The 18,018-nt window shown below is 33.6% G+C and overlaps 1 protein-coding gene across 1 annotated transcript; it reads left to right on the top strand.

Moving 5' to 3' along the window:
• The first annotated feature begins 4,671 nt into the window (after window positions 1-4,671).
• LOC112091144 lies at window positions 4,672-5,372 on the top strand. Its single transcript, XM_024164023.1, has 2 exons — window positions 4,672-4,765; window positions 4,849-5,372. The coding sequence occupies exons 1-2, from the start codon at window positions 4,672-4,674 to the stop codon at window positions 5,370-5,372; spliced, it is 618 nt and encodes a 205-aa protein (XP_024019791.1).
• Window positions 5,373-18,018: the final 12,646 nt, after the last annotated feature.

Below are 18,018 nucleotides of genomic sequence, written 5' to 3'. Positions count from 1 at the left end.
GAAGAAGTGGAAAAAAATATATATAGTAATACAAACTCATGAGACCTCTTCTATTAACGGCCCGTTTGGTTGGGAGATCCTGATCAAAAAATTGGAGTCATGTGCTCAACATCGTGTTTGGTGTCGCATGGATTAGGGTCAGAGACTTGAGTTAGGGGTCATTTTTGGGGTCCTGATTCAGAATCAGGCCCCCCCTGATTCAGCCCAAAATTTCAATCCTTGCACAATACTTTCACTGTGCTTCGTGTGAGTTAATTCTCACCGCAACACCCAACTATATGCCAGAGAGCACGTTCTCTGCCAGAGGTCCTTCCAGCCTTCGATCGTGGCAGAGATTCTCTGCTCTTCCTTGGTTCTCCTTCTCATCTTCCCTCGTCAGTGTTGTGTCCTGTCTTGGCAGAGACACGCTCTCTCCTTCTTCCAATTTTTCACTCCTGTCATGTCTTCGCAGAGATTCTCTGCTTCCTATTTCTTCAATTTTTCACTCATCTCTTCCCTCATTTCTTCGGGCAATAACCGTGTAAACAACCCAGTTGATCTTCACCTCTCTGAGTTAATGAGAAATGCTTCACGTAAAGCTCTGCTCGTGAACAAACGACCGAGGCTTCACATTCGGTGTCAATTTCGTCGATTCTACAAAAGGTTTCCCACTTCACGCCTTCGCCGGAGAGGAACAAGATGCTCATCGGAAAAATACAAAAAACCTTCATCCGCGTTTGGTGTTTTGCCGGCAGTGACGTTAATCTCCTCCTCAGATTCGAACAATTTACCGGTAAGTGATCCTCACATAGACTCTGGTTGATTTGCCTATTTAGGGATTAGGGTTTCTGTCAATGATTGTTTGTGTTCCTGAATGGTTGTTGTCAGTAGAATTTAGGGCATTTTGTGGAAATGGGATTTGTAGAACATAGAACACGGTTGCATCTTCTGTTGTAGCATCATGTCTCACTTTCCATTCTTCACATAGGTAATTGATTTACACACACAAAAAATAACCACAGTCAACGCCTTTTGTGTCCAATGTTTGTTCCCCTGATACGCTTGTAAGCAACTAATGTTATTAAGCAACTAATGTTAGTACGCTTAAACCAGTTTGCCTTGCATGCAACTAATGTTGGTAAGCAATTTGATTTGAAATTGAAGCAGAAACTCCATTAGCATTAGCAAATGTTAACGGGAAATGGTATGATTCTTTACTCCTGAGTTTGCTATGCCAGTAGAGTAATTGTAACACAACACCTTCCATTTCATTGTTGTATTCCACCCTAAACACACCTTCCTCATCTTTTCCAAGCTTCCCCGCTAGCTGGTAAGCAATTTGGTTTGATATGTGTTTTTTTTAGATTTTCACCTTTGATTTTTCCATGGCTAGTGAAATGATGATGATGATGAGATACAAGAGAAACTTTTTCACTACTTATATTGATTTATATATAAAAGGGTTGAGAGTTTTAGTGGGTAGAAAATTTTGAGAGGAATTGTAGTGTACTTATAGTCATATAGAAGTGGTTCCTTCTCGTGTAGTTGGCTAGCATTTATGGGTTTCCTTGCAAGTAGTTGTGGCCAAGTCGGGATGGGAAACACGCATAGAAGCTAGTATTTTGCAATGTGTAAGGTAACGACATAGGAAATGATAAAAAAAAATAGTGTTGAATTTGATGGTCAGTGCAACGAATAAGACTTAAGTCATGCATGCATTTTAACTCGAAGACAAGGAGAAAAGCAAGGGTTTCTTCCTCTATGGATTAGGAAGAGAAAGGATGGGGAAATTTCAAGTTTGGAGGTGTGGACGGTGGTTTTCTTGTAAGGGGTTGAGGGAGTTGCAGCAAGGGGTTTTAATTTTTTTTTTTTTTTGACTAAGTTAAAAGACTAGCCTTAACTAGGATTTCATCCAACTAAATAGACAATTCTACAGGAAATAATAGAGGCTGGAAATCCCATTCAGCAACCTCAAACAATTGTAAATTTTGCATTTTTAATCCAGGATTGGAGTGGCCCTTGAGTGTTTATTAGCAACTATAGCTAGTAATTTTTAGGGCATTTTTCAATCCCTATTGTTATGTAGATAGACCATAAGGTTAAAGCTCCAAAATACACACATAAACTCGATGCATAAGATTTATTTCTTTTGGTTGTCATATGCGTTTGTAGATGCCTAGGAAAAACGCGGATGAGAGGCCATTGTATTGGAGCGCGGATTCGGAGGTGTTCCTACTTGAGTGTCTCTATGAGTACCATTGTGCCAACAACGGGAAGCAACCGGAATCTCGTGACTACAACCAATGGGCTATTCAGATGGCCACTTTTTTTATGGCTATGTACCAGCCGGTGAGCGCCTTAAGGAGAAACGCCGCCGACTTAGTAAGGTGTACGCAGCATTCAAAATGTTGCAAGCCCATACTGGAGTTGGGTGGGATTCTATCAACAAAACTTTCACATGCTCGGAGGATATGCGGAAAGATCTTTCCAAGGTATAATGTGTGATTCGTTATTGGTCCCTCATTCAAAAATATGGCAGCGTACATTTTATGTAATAAGTGTAAATAACTTATAATTTTGTTTAAAATTTTGCTAGAGAAACCGTGAAGTAAACACAATTTTCAGTAACGGTTGGAAGCTTAACGACATGCACTTGGCTGCCATTTTCCCCAGTCGAGTTGTCGCTACTGGTGCAAGATCATTCCACCCCTCCATGGAACAAGAACATGCGGACAGTGTCCCCTCGAATGACGTTGGAGCTAGGATTGAGGAACCACAGAACGAGCAAAACTCTCCGTACCAAGACATTGATGATGATGACATTCGAGTGGAGTTTGGCCGCCGCATGGAACGCCAACGAATGGAAAATGCGACCAACGTCGCCTCATCATCACGTACGATTCGGAAGAGGTCGACAAGGTCACGCAAATCCAATGACAATACGCGAGAGGAGATGCTTGAAGCGGTGAAGGACATGCGCAATGATTTGCGAGAAGATATTCGAGCAAGCAAAGAGACCCTCCCAAGTAACAACACCGTCAATGGACCAAGTGAAGTGAGTCTAATACTAGAGTCGCTGGTCCAAATGGGAATTGATTCGCGTACACGTGTCCATGCGATTGAGAAAATTACTAAGGACGACACATGGCGTCCACTTTGGGCGGAGCTTGATGATTCGTCGAGGAGAGCCTTCTTAGATGACTTTGTTCAACTGCCCCAAACCCCTTTTGTTCCTAATCGTTATAGTCAGCCACCTCAAAACTTCTCGCAAGTACCTAATCCGTATAGCCAGCAACCAACCCCCTTTGGACAGCCCCCAAGCTCCTTCCAACATCCACCAAACCCCTACAACCAGCAACCACCCTCCTTTGGACAGCCCCCGAGCACCTTCACGCATCTACCTAACCCATATAGCTGTCCACCAACTCCTTAGGAAGCATTGTCACTTGTAGAGTCTTCATTTGTGTGTTAAGTATGTTTTTTGATAGGTCGAGTTGTAAACCCCCGAATTTGAGTTTCTATTAATTTGTTAGTCTTCATTTGTGTGATTTCGTTACTCTACTTTCGTTCCTAGACTGTACTATTGTTTTAATTTGAGTATGATTTTGTACCCCGGATTTATGTTTATACAATATATGGCACTTTCCCCTTCATTTCTGCGAATATAGCAAGAATTCTTTGTAGTCAAAGTAATCGTTGTCAATGTGTTTGGTTTTGCTTGAAGAGAATTTAGTTTTGTGCCCTCACTCTGTTTGTACTTGGATATAGGTGTTCTAAAAACTCTGAATTACTGAGTTGTATGGTCATTGATACTTTCGATGGCATTACTGAATTTGTTTGTATGAACGTTTGCAACAGACTTCGAATATGCACTCCACCCAAATGACATGCAAATGTTGTGTACAGGTTAAACCGTGAAGCTTCAAGATGCAGGGAGAAAGATCCGGACATGCAAATGATGACAACCAGAGAAGGGCACATTATAGACGGCGACGACGCTTTATGGCTGCAATCGCAACTACAATTGCCAGTGCCGAGTTTTTGGATAGTGACACAGTACCACGGCCGGTGCACATTTCTTCTCTGACGGGCATCGATAAGGTAAATGAGTTGTTATCAAACAATAATGAAGCCGCTATGTTTAACAAGGTGCGTATGGGACCACGTGCATTCATGATTCTCTGTAACATACTAATTGAACGCCGATTGTTACAACCCTCTTACAACATGAATGTACAACAACAATTATTTGTGTTTTTAACAATCGCTTGCCAAAGTCAAACTAACCGTGAAGCTCAAGACATATGGCAACATTCTGGGGAGACAATTTCATGGCGGTTTGGTGATGTTCTCGATGCTATATGTGCACTACATGATGATTTTATTAAACCCCCTAACTATGAGAGAGTGCATAATTTTTTACGTCAGAATCGTCAAAGATATGGAACATGGTTTGACGTGTGTTCTCTAGCTATATTACCTCGGTCTTGTGTTACTCACTCCACTGATTGTTCTTACTTATAATATCTACAATCTAATATTATTGTGCAGGATTGTGTAGGCGCAATTGACGGAACTCATATTCCTTGTACACCGATTGGAGTTCCAAATCCTACAGCGTACCGCAATAGGAAGGGAGTGAACTCCTAAAACATATTGGCAGTCTACTCCTTCGATATAAAGTTCACGTACATGTTATCTGGATGGGAAGGTTCAGCGCACGATGCAAGAGTGCTAACGGAAACGCACTCCAATCCTAGGTTCAAGTTCCCCCGTCCCCCACCAGGTTATATTTCATAATGTATCTGTAGTTATAGGTATTAATAGTATGGGGCATAAATTACATCTTAATTTATATAACTTGCGCAGAAAAATACTATCTTGTTGATGCGACGTACGCGAACTCTAATTGTTTTCTCGCTCCCTACAGAGGTGAGACTTACCATTTGCCTGATTATAGAAGGAGAAGTGGTGGATTTCAGGGAGGTAGAGATATTTTTAACTACAAACACTCGTCGCTACGTAATTGTATAGAGCGAACGTTCGGGGTTTGGAAGGCTAGGTTCCCTATCCTAAGGCGCCCCAATAATACGTATTCAATGGATAAACAAGAGAAGATTCTTATTACTTGTGCAATATTGCACAATTTCATTCACATGTTTAATGAGGGGGACCCCCTTCTAAATCAATACTACTGTGATGGTGTACCGGTAAGCGAAATAGATCCGAACAATGATGATGAATTTGATGACGATGACACTGATAGTAATGTCCCTGAAGGGCCAGTTGTAACAAGAGGTAGTGTTAATCGTATAGAGATGGGTCGTTTTAGGGATCACCTTGCGAATGAAATGTGGGTGGAATATCAGGGAAGCCGTGAGAGACACGTTTGATACGCGGATTGAAGCTGAAGCTTAATGGGGTAGTTTCTTTACTTCCACTCATTTCTGCATTATGTTTTTGTTCCTACCTTTAATTTGCTTTGTTTGCACAGAGAAGTTTGCACACTTGTGTATTTTAATGAAGAGAAATTTGAATATGGCAGAGGAAGTGTTTGGAATTTATACCTTAGCTAACACACCAACTACAATGTAAAAAACCGCATATAAAACAGTTCTTGATTCTAGTCCAACCAGCAACTCTTCTTAGAAATTAGTTAAGGTAATTAACTTTTGGCTAGTAAGTTTTGTTACGTTCTTGCTTTGTTTGAGTATAGTTGGACTTTGGTTTTGGGGAATGCATGATGTGGATGTTCTTGATGATGTGGGTTTGTAATTTGTGCTCTCCAGGAAATACTACTTTGCAAGGCTATTTTCAGAAATGAGTTTAAATATTACCGAGAACAAGCTGCATATTTGGCGTCCTAATCAACTAGAAGACGGTCTTAAAGATACTGCAGTGGAGTTGATGATTAGTATGTTCTTTCCCTACCTTAATTGTGTTATATTTCCTATTTGAGGGACCTACTTCTAGTTATATACAATTACAAATGCATCATTTTCGGATTATTGGTTTTATTTGTTAATATGAAAATTCTAAACAAATGCCATAACAGATATCTTCACATACAACTGTGAAGGGTATAATACATACAGATTCCATGGTGTACCAAAGTATCAAATAATCTTTGCCATGAACTAATGCGTGATAGATAAATACAACAACCCTATTTAACTTACGAGCAATGCATAATACCTCTATCAATAGAGCTGAGCAGTGCATAATACCTCTATCAATAGAGCTGGAACCGCATCTGCAAGCCCAAAAAAAACAGTGTTAAAATGTCTGTGGACATAATTCCAGGGAGGTTTCTGGATAGCAAAGGTCATGGAATGTCCGGGATAGTTCATGGAATGGTGGCTCTCAAAGTTACTTTGGCAGCCGTCTGCTATAATAAACGGTCATGATGTAGCAGAAATTGTTCATGGTTTGATTTTTGCCATACATTTTTTTAGGTCCCCTATTGAGTTTAGCTACCCAGAAGGCAAGAAACACCATTCCTATTGGGAATGCTGCTTTTTAAACTAATCTGCCCAATGAAGTGTTCATTGATAGTAGGATGAAGGGAAGCTTGTAAAGTGCAAATTCGATTTTAGTTGACACTACGAAGTGTTCATTGATAGTAGGATAAGTAAAATCTTGGACTTTTCTCCTGCATACGTTTATTCCTTTTAAGATCTAAATCATTAGTTTTTTTGTGCTTCATTAAACATGGTTTTTTTGTGCTTGAGTATGTGAAGTTTGATCATTTCTGCTTCAGTATGTTACGGCAAACTGATGCTGTAACATTGTTTGTAATATGGTCCTCTTTGTCTAAGTTTGAGATGGAAATGGTGAATGATGTGCAATAAAATGCTTGGCCAGGTAGTGACCTGATTGTGGCTAATGGTATCCCTTAGTGCTTATCTGATTGTTCTACTCTCACGGATTGGGATGCTATGTGTAAACTTGATTGCATCTGGATACTCCTTTTTGAACATATTTTTCAATGAGGACACTTGTTGATGCCAAACGAAAAAATGGCAAAGTTGGTATAGCTCCTTGGCGAAGTAAAGCATTGGAAGTACTAATGCTTTGCTATATATTGGATTCCCCCAGTTCTTCTGTTCTGTTCCCGGTCAAACCAAATGAAAAAAAAGAGTGATGGTTCTACTGTCCGTCAGTGTCAACTTGGATTGCATCTGGATTCAATTTTTGTTCCAAAAAGGTCACGTTTTGATGCCAAAGAGAGCAAAGTCAATATTGCTCCCTGTCAAAGTAAAGTAAGGGACGTACTCAATAGGAATCTTACATAGTGGGAGTATATATACCACTTCATTACTATGAAATTTTTTTTGAAACCAGAACATAATATCCCATTTCCAGCAAAAGGTAAAGTACATAACGTAGAGAATTCGAATTTTCCTAGTTATATCCCTTTGGCGTCCATCTTTTATATTCACATTGTTGTTGTTCTTGACTCGACTTTATTTTTCATATTGTGATTCTACAGATCCTACAACATCATCTTCAACTTTTACAGAATCGTAAACCCAATGAAGTCACAAATACCGAAGCCGAATAATCCTTCGGCAGTAGCCAGGAGAAGAATGTAGCATCTGTTTCAGAATGCCTTCGCCATGGCAAGATTGATTTACTTGTAGCATTTTCAAAATGTACTACTACAAAATATCTCAACTAGTAGACCCAAAAATGTGCATATAGGGGAAACACAAATAGATAAAAGAAGGTGCTGCATTGGTAATCAGAGAACCACTGTCGTTTGACATATGACAGGGTACTGAGCAATGTGGTATTGTTTATTGTTGCCACGAACATGTGTTGAATGGTTTATGGCTTCTTACTGGATCTTGATGTAACTTGTCCATTTGTAGTGCTAATTTGCACACAATTTCATTTCCTTTTTCTTTTCCTTTTTTCCCCTCTTGCTGTTTAGTTTTGAATAATTTGGAGTGGATAACAGCAAATATCAATTAATGTACTAGTTGGCACCGAATGTTCAATAGGGTTGAAATATTTTTCCAATCATGATCAGATTCAGTTGAAATCTTTCGATCGAGTGATTCGTGTTGCGTCTTGATTGTATGGCATACAAACAAATCATTTTTTTCTAGTAATTGGCTTGTTATACAATGGAACCCGTGGGAGACAAGTTTGATATATGCTTGGCTTGTTATATAATTTTATTCACATTTTTTTCATTTATTTCTCACTTAGCTTGTTATAATTCTGAGTTATAATTAGTTGCATAATTTTTTTTTAGTACTTCATTTTTTAATTATATGACGAATTATATTTTTTTTTAAATTACACGTAACGAATTATATTTGTTATATAACATTATTTTGGTCATGATTCAAATTCAGAAAACAAAACAACCAAACACTGGTTCGAATCACATTTCATGTTAGAATCGGAATCATGCATATACACATCCAAACGAAGGTTCTAATCACTCTGAATCATGATTCAAATCATGAATCATGATTCAAATCAAAAAGACTCAAATCACATTGATTTCAATCCTTATACCAAACGGACCCTTAATCTGGTTTTTATGCCCCAATGAATGAGCCATTGAGCATATCCTTATATAATAAAATTGGGCTTCAATTCTTCTCAAAAGTCTTTAGTAAGCTTGATCTAGCATGCTTTTCAATTCTCTTTTTCTTAAGCATTTTCTTTTTATTTTTCAAATTTTAAATTTCTTTTTTTTATTTGGCATGCTTTTTAATTCTCCTTATCTTAAGTATTTATTATTCTTTTATGAGGGCATGATAATATTATTTAATACAAATGTTAGCTTTATGAATAAATATTGTTGGCTCTACTTTATTTTATTTTTTATTATTATTTTAGTTCATAAGTTTCATCTTTATTTGTGCCCCCACTGGATTAAAATCTTAACTCTATCACTGCTCTAAACGGATTCTTTGCCTCTATTGTATGTTATTTTGGGAGATTAAGACTGCTTTTTATGCGTGTAATTTTACAAAATGAGAATTTTGTTTTAGGTTTTTAACAGTTTACGAGAGTTTTAAGGAGACTGTCCTTTTTTCATATGGAAAGTTTTAGAGAGATTGCCACCCCTAAGGTTCCAATCCATAAATTAAAGTTGAAGAAAGAAGCTACGGTGGGGATGTCTTGTATTGAATGACGAAATGTCCTTGTACCTATTTGATTTTTTATTATCCGAACATGATATACGTTTCCTTTTTTGAGTTTCATATGAATCTTATTTTTGTTCGGGATTAGACTCATTATGTAATAATTCTAGCATTTGTATTTTTTTTTCTTTAATGCAATTTCTCTTCCAAAAAGAAAAAGAACCCTACTCTTTATTATCTTTGCAAATTGAGCATATTAATCATGGTGAAGAAGGTAGAAATCACATGACAAATGCAATGTAATTGCGTAGGGTTAAAGGAATTGGGTAACAAAGTTCAGTGAACTTATGTCAGCCCATACTCTCATTTCAAGGTTCCAAACACCTGCGAAACAGGGGCATTTCTACAAACCAAATCATTTTTCCTTTCGAACACACCATTTTTAAATTTTAAAATATCAAAATCATCGTCGACTCCAAGTGGCCATCAATTGAAGTTAAAACCTAATTACAAGGTCTCGTCGTGACCACAACATGTAAATTAAGATCCTTGTTCCGACCACGATAATGAGATCTTAATCGTTCTTCATTTATCGGTTGTTATCTGTTGGAGATTGATGACGAAGGACCACAGCAAACGGCGTGAACGGTAAGGTCCAATGACGGACCAAGGTGTGGCCGCATGGAAAAGGGAGGCCGTTATCGGCGTCACGTGCACGCAGCACAAGGCATCTCAACCTCGTGCATAGAAGGTGGCCGGAGATGTCTCCGTGCACACCAAAGCTGATCTCCAAACTCCTTCGCTGAGCTACACCGATCTTCGGCCTCCTCCGAGCCATGCCAATCTCCGACCTCGTCTGTGCCATGCCTATTGCCGGTGGATTTCATTGGAACCTCTTTTTTTTTTTTTTTTGGTTTTTTAGAGAGGAATTGCAATATTTTAACAAGGGAAAAGTCACCTTTTTGCTGTGAGAAATGTTATATTCCTAAATAAGTTAAAGATAAAGTAGGGACGAATATATGGGTTATGAAATGGACTGAAATCTCGTAAAAGTTGTTAAAAACACCAAAGGAATATCTCCTTTATGCCTTTACCGCACAAGGTTTCACCCTCACTTTTATTTCTTGAGATTTAAAATAAAGAGTAAAAATTTTAGAAGAATAATACTAAATTATTCAACAATTCTTGTTTGTTGTGTGACACATGTTATTTCTTTTAAAAAACAAATAAAAGGGGATTTTTCGTTATTGTTTCATAGATTGAAGAGAATAAATATTACATATTAAAAATGGGAAGTACATTGTTACAAGAATTAAAATTGAGGAAAATTTTTGTAATTAATTCTCGTGAATTTGCCTCGTTCGTTTCACTGATTCGAGTTTAGAATTCGAGTTGAGATGTGATTGTCTATGAGAACTTTTTATTGTAGTAAAAAAGTTAGAAGTGATTGTTTGTGAGAGCTTTTTATTGTAGCAAAACTCAAATTTTAAACTCGAATCAGCAAAACGAACGAGGCCAGTTCGCCCACCATGAGCAAATGCTAGTGTAAAATATTGAAAAATATTTGGAAAGTGCCACCGCTTGGACTTTTTGGATTTTCACTTGGAATATCGATTGGGTTGTTTTATAATCAATTTTCAATACAATGACATGACTGTATTGAAAACTTCGGCTATTGGAACTAAAATTACCCCTAGATAACCAAAAATTTGAGTTATTCACGAAGAAATTAAAATTTCAGCCATCGATATATTAAAGTAAAATTACCCCCAACAAACTATTCAAGAGTAATTAGGTGTCAATTTCCCAAAGTATCCTTGTATGTTATAATCGGTGAACCAGTAGGAGTCTGCTGGGTGCCGGCGTAGTCGAGTAGGCTACACCAGTAATCTGTTAAGCTACCGCCAGTCTTATTATCATGTCACGTTAGCATCACTTGTGACTTATTAGTCTCATAACACAACAAACTAGTGACCATCTGCTCAAGAAAACCTGTCAATAAAACCTTCAAGAAAGGAAGCTTCCTTGGCATTTCCTTTTCTTCTGTTTCCTTTCTTTTTTCTGTCTCTCTCTCTCTCTTTCTCTCTCTTCTCTCTTTCTTCTCGTTTTTATTAGATTTGTCAAAGGAATGGCACTTATTAACAATTGGGGCGGCTCTTGTGTTTTGTCGGTTATTGAATAGGATTCTAGCTCAATCAGACTTTAGAATCTTAGCAAAGTAATATCTTACGTAGGATTTAGCATTTGGCAATATTATATATTCAATTAGAAAACATATATGGATTACGTACGGTGGTGAACGATCAGTTCAGATTACAAAGGTTAATTGACTGGTGTTGTTTATTATCTACGGATCATTTTCGGTTTCACCATAAAATATTTGAAAAAAAAAACAACATATATATTCTGCTAATTTAGTATGACAAAACGACAATTTGTTGTTGTCTTAAAAAAGCTACAACCAAAGTCAAATTTGCTTCCATAATTCGAAAGCTAGACTTAATTTTTTGGATTCAATTAATTGAAAAACATCCTTTTCTATAAGAGTTCTTGTAGAAGTATCGGTCGTGTTTAGAATTGATCCCGTTTTTATTTTTTACGTTTTTTGAAGAAAAAAATGAAAACGTTTCCAAAACGGTGTTTGGCGCAATAAAAACAAAAATTAAAAATTAAAACGATTTTTTAGTTTAGTGTAAAATGAGAGAGAAATGAAAAATATTTTATTTTTTATTTCCGTTTTCTCCTCTCTCGAGCACAGAGAGAGATATATTAATAAGTTTTTTTATACTGAAAATAATCTCTTGATAAAACTACCAAACGTATTTTTTAAAAAGATTTTTGTCTGTGATTGAAAACATTTTCATTTTCATATTTATACAAAAAATAAAATTATTTTGGAATGAATTCCAAACGCACCTATCAATTCTTGTGATCTGATAGAAGACTTCGATACAAAATCACAAAACTTCCATACAAATTATAGTTCTTCAGGAGATTAATTTAATCCATGTATGTTTTTTATCCATTTACTAATACCACTCATTGATTAATTTTGATCTCTCATATTTTTTTTAGGTCATGTTTTAAAACTAGAACCATTCTTCTTCTCCTCTTCATCTCTTTCTTAACCTGCATTATTTTTCTGGTGTCTAGCAATGCAATGTGCGTATAATTACTAATTAGGTTCGTTCCATATGATAATTCTTCTTTTTTTTTTTTTCCTTTCAAATTTATAATCAAGGATATAATTATTTGACTAATTATAACCTAACACGACTGATCCTATAACCTCACAAACTTAGCTTTGGGGGAGGTCTATATATAGTATTTACCATCAATTTGAATACTTGAAAGCTGAGATCCTAACTTTGAATCTCTCATCCTACACGGGGGATAGATACAGTTTCAAACAAATTTTTTTTAAGTTTTTTTTGTCTTTTTTTTTCTGTCTTTTGTTTCAAAATTTTTTCCCACTTTTGTCTTTATTTTTTTTATCCTTTATTTTTTTTTCTTCTTTTTTTTTCTGACAATTTGTATAACCGTTGTTTTAAACTAGTCGCACATGTTTTTAACTAGTATATAATTAAGGACCATCTTTATTTGCCAAAATTGTATTCGTTACCACAAAGTCGTACTGATCGATGCCAAATAAATATACTAGCTACAAATTTAACCAACAACCAGATCATAAACGTGTAAAACAATATTTTTTGATTAAATCAAGATTATATCATATCATGTAATTAACTCTCCCTCTCTCTTATATGTCAATTTAGAAACTAAAAGAGGGGCATTAGATTAAGTTTCCTGTTCGTATATATGTTAAAAATAAAAAGTTTACGGAATGATAACCAATGGTACGTTCTATGTTCTATATATATTTATATCATATGTTATTTGATAGATTCAGATTATCTGTCAATTTTAGTCTTTAAATTAGTATTTAATGCACCATATTATGTCAGGTTATTTAAAAAATTTAAAATGCTTTTTTTTTTTTTTGGCTGAAAGGAATGGTCTTTATAGATTTTGATCATATCATCAATCATCAATATATAAGAAAAGCGAACCTTGTGTACATAGCAATGTGAGTAATAGCATATATATGCATGGCAGCATCATCCCAACGATATCCGTGTGTCAAGCTGTTTAATCAGGACAGAAATGATAAAATATATATTTGTGAACGATTGAGATATGAAAAATAAATGATATAAAAATAAAGTCAGAACACTTTATGTTTTTTAAATTGCTAGGCAAACTGATTAAAAGGTTCTAGATATGACTGTCTAGGCTTATACATCTGTTCACTTCAATGAATCCATTGAAAATATGGTAAAAAATAAATAAAGGATCAAGTTGGACTTCATAAGATTAACGAATAATAATAATAATAATAATAATAATAATAATAATAATAATAATAATAGTAGTAATAATAAAGTTGGACTTTATATGTGTCCGTGATCTTCGGAATTAACCACGTTGGATATGATTGCTGAGATAAGAGACTTTGGAACTCTGGATACCTTGATTAGCAAAACAATGTTAATAATATATTTTAATTAGATTGTGTGTAATTTTAACATGCATTGCACCTAAACAATTTGCTTTCTTTTTGACTATTTGCTATTATTATTATTATTATTATTATTATTATTATTATTATTATTTTCAAAAGAAACAGACATACTTTGTCTCATTCTACAATTTCTTGCATCAGCAACCCAAGAATTGAAAACTCAATTCGTTGAATGATTCAACTAATGTAAGAAAGGATGACAAATTATTCTTCTTATCAACGTAATTTCCAATTCTTTATCCTTTTCACTGGACTTGTGTCCATTTTTTTTTTCTTTTCTTATGTAGCTGTGCTACAATTTTTTTCTTTTTTAAAATTAATTTAGATTACCAGATTTATGTTTTACAATTATTTTAGGGAATTAGTATGTTTCGTAAGAATTTTTAATGGTAGGATTTTATGTTGATCATTTCTGAAATCTTGTAGTAAAAAGAAAATGAATAAAAATTATACGAAATTCTTGCATCTCTCCATATATAGACTTACATAACGAATCTCATAAGTCATAATTCACATATATATCGACGTACGGTACTCTATTTCATTATAATTAATGTAAGGGTGAACATGGGTTGGATGGATTTTTTGAAATTTTTCATCGTACCAAATTAAGTTTGGGTTGGTTGATTTTAATATTAATCCATTCGATTAACTTAAAGTTTAAAATCAACTACTTAATTAAAATTTAAGTGGGTTGAGCGGGTTGAAATTATTAAAAAATATAAAATAAAAATAAAACTAATCATTTTACCTAAAATAAGAAATATATGAAACGGAAAGTTAAATAATATTAGTTTTACAAAGTTATAAAATTGTCTCCTAAGTAATAAACCAATAAATAAAATAAATGATTAATTTTAAAATATATGTAAAACAAGTTCATATGTACAAGTTATAAACTAATAAACAAACAATAATAAAAACTCATATAACATAAAACATAATAAATTGTCAAGCAATGAATGTAAAATACAAGATAAATACCATATTTAATAAGGTAGAAAACTATAGATTTAATGGCTTCAGTTTAAGTTGGGTTAGGAAAAAATCAACCAAAACCTACTTAATTAATAGTCGAATTTGGTGGATTGAGTTGATTTATTGATCGGATTGGTTGAGTTCGAGTTATGATGAGTTAAAATTTGATTGGTTAATTGAGTTCAAGTTGTCGAGTTTTTATATACCCTAAATTAATGGATTAGTTTGAAGATCTAATTAATTAGCAACATTAAGTGTATTTCCCCATCAACATAACGTAATAGGACCTTAAACGGTAAACACTAATAATGCAAGTACGAAATATTTAGATATGACAAATTTAAACGCCAATCCCCTAAATCCACCCATTAATTCTTTCCCACTTATCGCATGTCAAAATCTATGTTATGATCCTTATTCCTTCCACTTGATGATTGTTCATCATGATCAACTAAATATTTTAGGGCACGTTCTTTTATTTAAAAAACTCAAAAAAAGACAATTCGAGTTCTAATTTTATTTAAATTCACATTCTTTTAAGTTTTAACTTTATTCAATTTTTAACTTTATTCAAGTTACAACTTTAACTTAAATTATAACTCAAATTCAACTTAAAAATTATACTCAAATTACACTCTAAAAGAACGATCCTAGTTATCTTCCATTCAGGTTAGTAGGTTACAAACAACAATATTATAATTAATATAATATACATAGCTTTTTTTTTTTTTTTTGAAGAAGGAAATAGTTCTTGATAACTTCAACCGTCATACATTAAAAAAAAAAAAAAAAAAAAAAAAAAAAAAAAAAAAAAAAAACACTTCAACCATCACCGGATACTTGTCACGGAACTTGAGACTTTTGTACGGATGAGTTTTGGATTACGCCAAATTGACATGTCTAGTGTTTGGACTTTTGTAACTGCTTTGTTTTCTGTCCTTATCTTTTCGAGGAATATTGATTCTTCTTGGATCCATGCCGCGTGGAACAACTTAACGAAACAGATTTGCCTTGGCAATAGCAATTAGAAAGCAATTGTTTATTCTTGCATTCGATTGATTGATTGAGTACGTTCAAGGGATGTTTATATAAATGGTGTTCGGTTGTAATTATAGTAAGGTGATTTGAGTATAAATTTTAAATTAAATTTAAATTAAAATTATAATTTAAATTTGTATTTAAATACATTTAAGTTATGATTTAAATTGAGTCTTAAGTTTATTTCATTTCGTCGATTCGAGTTTAAAATTTGAGTTTTACTACAGTAAAATACTCTCAGAAACAATCACTTCTAACTTTTTTGTTACAGTAAAAAGCTCTCACATAAAATCACATCTCAATTCGAATTAAAAACTCGAATCAACGAACTGAACGGACCCTTAGTGTTTATAGAAAAATTGGGTTATTAAGGACCCATTTAGTTCCCTGATTTGAGTTTTTAATTCGAATTGAGATGTGACTTTATATGAAAACTTTTTACTGTAGTAAAAAAATAATAAAAAATAAAAAATAAATAGATGTGACTATTTCTAAGAGCTTTTGACTGTAACAAAACTCGAATCGGTGAAATGAACGGGACCTAAGTGTTAATTTCGGACTTTCAACATAAGGACATTTTGATCTTAATTAAAACTTTTAATTTTGACAAATTTTTTTGAATTTTCAATTATTGATAGTTATGATCTATGACATTAAAATGTACGAATTATTTTTTAAAATTTAACATAAATAATTATATTCTTATTACATGATAACTCAAAATTTTATGTAAATAATAAGAATAAGCATAAACTGTTATAGTATTCAAACAAGTTTTAATAGTAATAAAAAAAGAAAATTTTCCATTTTCAGTAAATAAAAAAAAGAAATTTTCCATATAACGTATCTCCATTTTAAAATATTAAGTTATTACGTGACGAACACATAATTATTTTAGTTAAGGACCCGTTTAGTTCGCTGATTCGAGTTTTTAATTCGAGTTGAGATGTGATTTTATGTGAGAACTTTTTACTGTAGTAAAAAAGTTAGATGTGACTGTTTCTGAATACTTTTTATTGTAGCAAAACTTGGATTCTAAACTCGAATCGGTGAAATGAACGCTCTAAGAGATTAAAATATTTCAAAGTTAAAAGTTCAATGATCACTAATTTTGTAGAATTAACTTCAAAGAAGGAATACTTTCTTTTTTTTTCCCTTCAGATTATAAGGATGTTTCGTATTTGACCCAATGCCTCTCACTAATCGAAACACAAACACAATAGTAATCAATTATGAGACGTTTGGTTCATGGGTTCAGAATTATAATTTATGATTCTGATTTTTTAAATTTACTTTTTTTATGAGAAAAAAATTTATAAAAAATTAAGAACTATAATTCAGAATTATGGATGAACCTTGAAACAACACCCCATTAACGTTTGAGGGCAATGATCTTTGTACAGTTATGTGTATTATATAATAAAGATTTCCGTATTAGGGGGCTACTGAAATTACGTGAGGAGCATTTACTTAGAATGATTTATATTATGTATTCATATGCAAGATTCAATATCACAATTTACTAGTTCATATCTAAGCTAGTTTGAAGTGCCACGCAAAAAAAAAAAAAAACAAAAAAACAAAAAGAAGAAATTAGAGGTAACTGAAAACTTTGTTGCCCACGTGTACAGAACGGCTATATGATCAGGGACAGAGTCGTATTGGTCCCCAGCCTAGCATGTGCAAGTGTGGTCCAATACCATTCCTGTATCAATGAATTCTATAGAAAAGAAGTGAACGAAGTTAGTTGCGTTCGTTTGGTTGGAGAATTTAAACCATGTGATTCAAATTATTTTTGATTTACGTGTATTTTTTGTGAGAAAAAATACTGTAACAAATCACGAATCATGATTCGAATCAGAGAACGAATTTCTCTACCAAACGTCAGTTTACGGTTTACTTATAGCTTTATACGGGCCCACATAGATATGAAGCAAGTGTACGGCATCAAAAAAATGGAACTGTACAGCATTGACTCGATCTTTTTTTTTTTTTTTTTTTCTCTGAAGATCAGATAGCTTCTTCATAACGTTTAGTCTCTTTCAAAAAATAAAGTGTACGTTTAGAATTGTTGAAAGTTGTTTTTTCTTTTTTCTTTTTCTTTTTTTAGTATTTATTAACAAAGTTATAGTAAATAAATAATAATTAATTATATTATATATTAATAATTAATAAATAGATATACTTAATAATTAATAAATAGATAGCAATTATTTAATTATTAATTAAATATTAACTTATTACTATTAAGTTTTTCATTTTATTAATAAAATAATAAATAATATAGTAATTAATTATTTAGTTAAAGATTAATTGCCCAAAATTAATTATGTA

The sequence above is a fragment of the Morus notabilis genome, unplaced genomic scaffold (genome assembly GCF_000414095.1).
Source record: "Morus notabilis unplaced genomic scaffold, ASM41409v2 Scaffold43, whole genome shotgun sequence".
NCBI classification, from domain to species: domain Eukaryota; kingdom Viridiplantae; phylum Streptophyta; class Magnoliopsida; order Rosales; family Moraceae; genus Morus; species Morus notabilis.
This window is presented reverse-complemented; position numbering and strand designations above follow the sequence as displayed.